Below are 2,861 nucleotides of genomic sequence, written 5' to 3'. Positions count from 1 at the left end.
TTTGTACATGCATGGATTCAGTGCTGTTTACATATTTTCATGGGTACAACAGCTTTTCTGTTCCTCCACCCTGGTTATCCTAGTACCACAAAGAGGCAACAACATTTGTGCATGATTATCTTGAAATAATAATTTGCTTTTCCCAAGTACCTCAGAGCACTGTGCTAAGTGTCACAGTTTTCTTTATGAAGGTGATTTAAGCACCAAGTCTGTCTCTGGGATACCAAGTAATTTTATTTGTAGCTACCGATACGGAATTTGTCAGAGGAGAGTGTATTTTGGAGTTTGTTCTATTTAGTTAGTTATTTTCTTTTAAACAATCATCCAAGCTTTAAGAAATGAACTGGCTGCCAGTATTGTAATCCTGGATTTAAGTACTAGCTGGGATAATAGAGCAGCTCAAAGCTGACAATAGCACTACGTTTAGACCAGACCCTGGACATTAAGATCTGTGCCCCTTCTGGGTTTCTCATTTTCTCAGCCCTCCCAACCCACGTGGTATTTTCTGAAAAGCCAGGATTAAAAGGTACAGTCATACATCCCACAGTCAACCTTTTTGTCAATTCTTTTTGTTTATCGTGGGAGGAACTTTTGGGTTGTGCCTTTTGGAACATTGTATAGCTTTGGCCCAAGAAGGAGAGGACTAATTTAGAAATTTTCCTTTTAAAAAATTTCACACCAAATGCAGAGAAATTATTTTAAATGATGTAAGATAGAAAAATGACTCTTTGCCTTAATTTGTTTTGCTCAAAATCTACAAGTGTCCGTGCCCTAACTAACACATGCCCATGCTCATTCTTACACATTGCAGGTAAATGGAATCCCTGAAGAAAGGAAACTGACCGAAGCAATGAATTTGTAATCAGACAGTATAGCAGTTATATCTTATTTCTTCTCTCTCCCGGTAATGCATGAGTTTTTCTGGTATATGCTGTGCATGTTGACAGTATTAAGTATGTACCAAATAATACAATATAACTTTCATTTTACTAATGCGTTTTTTTTGTACTTAAAGCATTTTTGACAATTTGTAAAACACTGATGACTTTATATTTGTTACAATAAAAAGTGATCTTTAAAATAAAATATTATTAATGAAGCCTAATGTCTGGTGAAATTTACTTCAGAAAGTATTCGGTGGCCTCCTATATAAGCAGGAATCTTTTGTTGCTAAAGAAAAGGTTCATGTGTTCATTCTTCATTCAACAAGATTTTATAAATATGTACAATGCCCATGTTCTGTATTCTAAGTGAACAACCCATTTAAATAATAATTTTATCCTGTGGCCCGTAAACGCTGTTCTTTTATATGCCACTTCTTGGAGTGTCTGTGTAAACCTAGTTTTATGGGTTGTTCATGAAAGGCAGTCCAGGCTGCATAATTACCTGACTCCATAAAAAGATATTTGGTTTTAGAGGCAAGCCAGGAGCTATTACTCAAAAAGCGAATAGCCACCTGCTGATGGTGACATGAATTATCTCCAAAACCCCAGTCTGCCCTGTAATAACACTACTTTCAAGGCTTAGCAGAGCTTCCTCACAGCAAGTCTGCCTTTTTCTTTAAGGTACCACATACAAGTGAGATCATACGGTAACTGTCTTTGTCTGNTATTATTCAGGTTTCTGCTAATGGAAAAACTCCATTAACTAGTACTTCTGTATAAATAGGGTACACAGAGAATTGATGATGTTCACAATGGTTATTCTGAGGCATTGCGAGATCATCAAGTGCGTCTGACTCATCAGAAGAAAATTAAATTACATTCGGTGTAGTTTCAGTGTTGAGTATATATTATCTTTCTTTTATTCTTGGAAATGGATAAAATGTGCACGGTCTCTATGGTAACCCCCTATAAGCCAGAATATGTGATTAACCTCATTTTTCAACCATGCCAGATAATAGGGAATTTATTGTATTGGGTTTGTCACAACTGTCCTTTATGCAAATTCAGCTTTTACTTCTTACTTTAAAAGCATAGCCCTGTCTTTAAAGTTCTATGTTGTCACCAAGTACACACACATATTGGTCATTGGGGTAGAGCTGAATTCTCAACATTAAAATGAGATATTTGATGAGGAATCATAGTACTGATAACTGGGTATATGCTTGGATAATGCTGCCTGGTATTTATTAATTAATCCTTCCTAAAAGGATGAAGCATTTCATCTTCGCATATTCATAATAACTGTACTGAATTTATCATTATAAATAATTTGGCTAGCTACAAGATTTTGCATTTGTTCTTCAGATTCAACACCAGAAATACTCAAGCATAAGGATGTGGCTGAAAGTTTATGTTGACTTCTAAGCAAGACTCAAGAACATTCAAAGCCACATAGAAACTTCTTTAGGTCTTTTAAACAAGTTGATAAGAGGCATAGAGAACCTCATAACAGTGTGAGGTATAGAGAACTTGTAACAGTTGTATAATAAGGGGTTGTCAGAGTTATTTGTCAATTACATAGTAATGTTTTTTGTTTGGTTTGGTTTGGTAGAATGCTACATAGGAGTCCAGACTGGCACCATTAATTAGACAACAGCAAATGTTTAGTCATTTGCAGATGATAAAATTGAGACAGAAATAAGAGACAAAGCTAAATCTAAGGTCAAAACGGAGATTAGATTATTTACCTATCTTGATCAGGTCAGGGCTAGATAATGTGGTCATTGGCCTCAGAAGGTCAGAAGGATCTCTGATCCAGGTTATAAGCAAGGTGACTGAACAGACAGTAGAAAGAGAAACTGGAGATGGAGCACATGCTTAGAAAGGAGGGATTTCATTTTGTACAGTGTTCCTTCTACTTGTCAGATTACAGAGACAATACAAATAGGCTGTTAAAATTACCATCTGATATAGAAA

General features: G+C 35.8%; 1 protein-coding gene across 5 annotated transcripts in view; it reads left to right on the top strand.

Moving 5' to 3' along the window:
• SGCE (sarcoglycan epsilon) overlaps positions 1 to 2,861 on the top strand; it is a 76,358-nt gene that overhangs the window by 64,866 nt on the left and 8,631 nt on the right. Inside the window, exon 11 of one of the 5 annotated variants that reach the window (XM_019624733.1) lies at positions 812 to 1,099. The exons of the other annotated variants lie outside the window; for them this stretch is intronic. Within the exon in view, the coding sequence (XP_019480278.1) occupies positions 812 to 815 (4 nt within the window). The 3' untranslated portion in view covers positions 816 to 1,099. Of the gene's footprint in view, positions 1 to 811; positions 1,100 to 2,861 lie in introns of those variants that run through there. 5 annotated transcript variants of the gene reach the window in all.

This window comes from Hipposideros armiger, unplaced genomic scaffold, assembly GCF_001890085.2.
Source record: "Hipposideros armiger isolate ML-2016 unplaced genomic scaffold, ASM189008v1 scaffold_603, whole genome shotgun sequence".
Taxonomy (NCBI): domain Eukaryota; kingdom Metazoa; phylum Chordata; class Mammalia; order Chiroptera; family Hipposideridae; genus Hipposideros; species Hipposideros armiger.
This window is presented reverse-complemented; position numbering and strand designations above follow the sequence as displayed.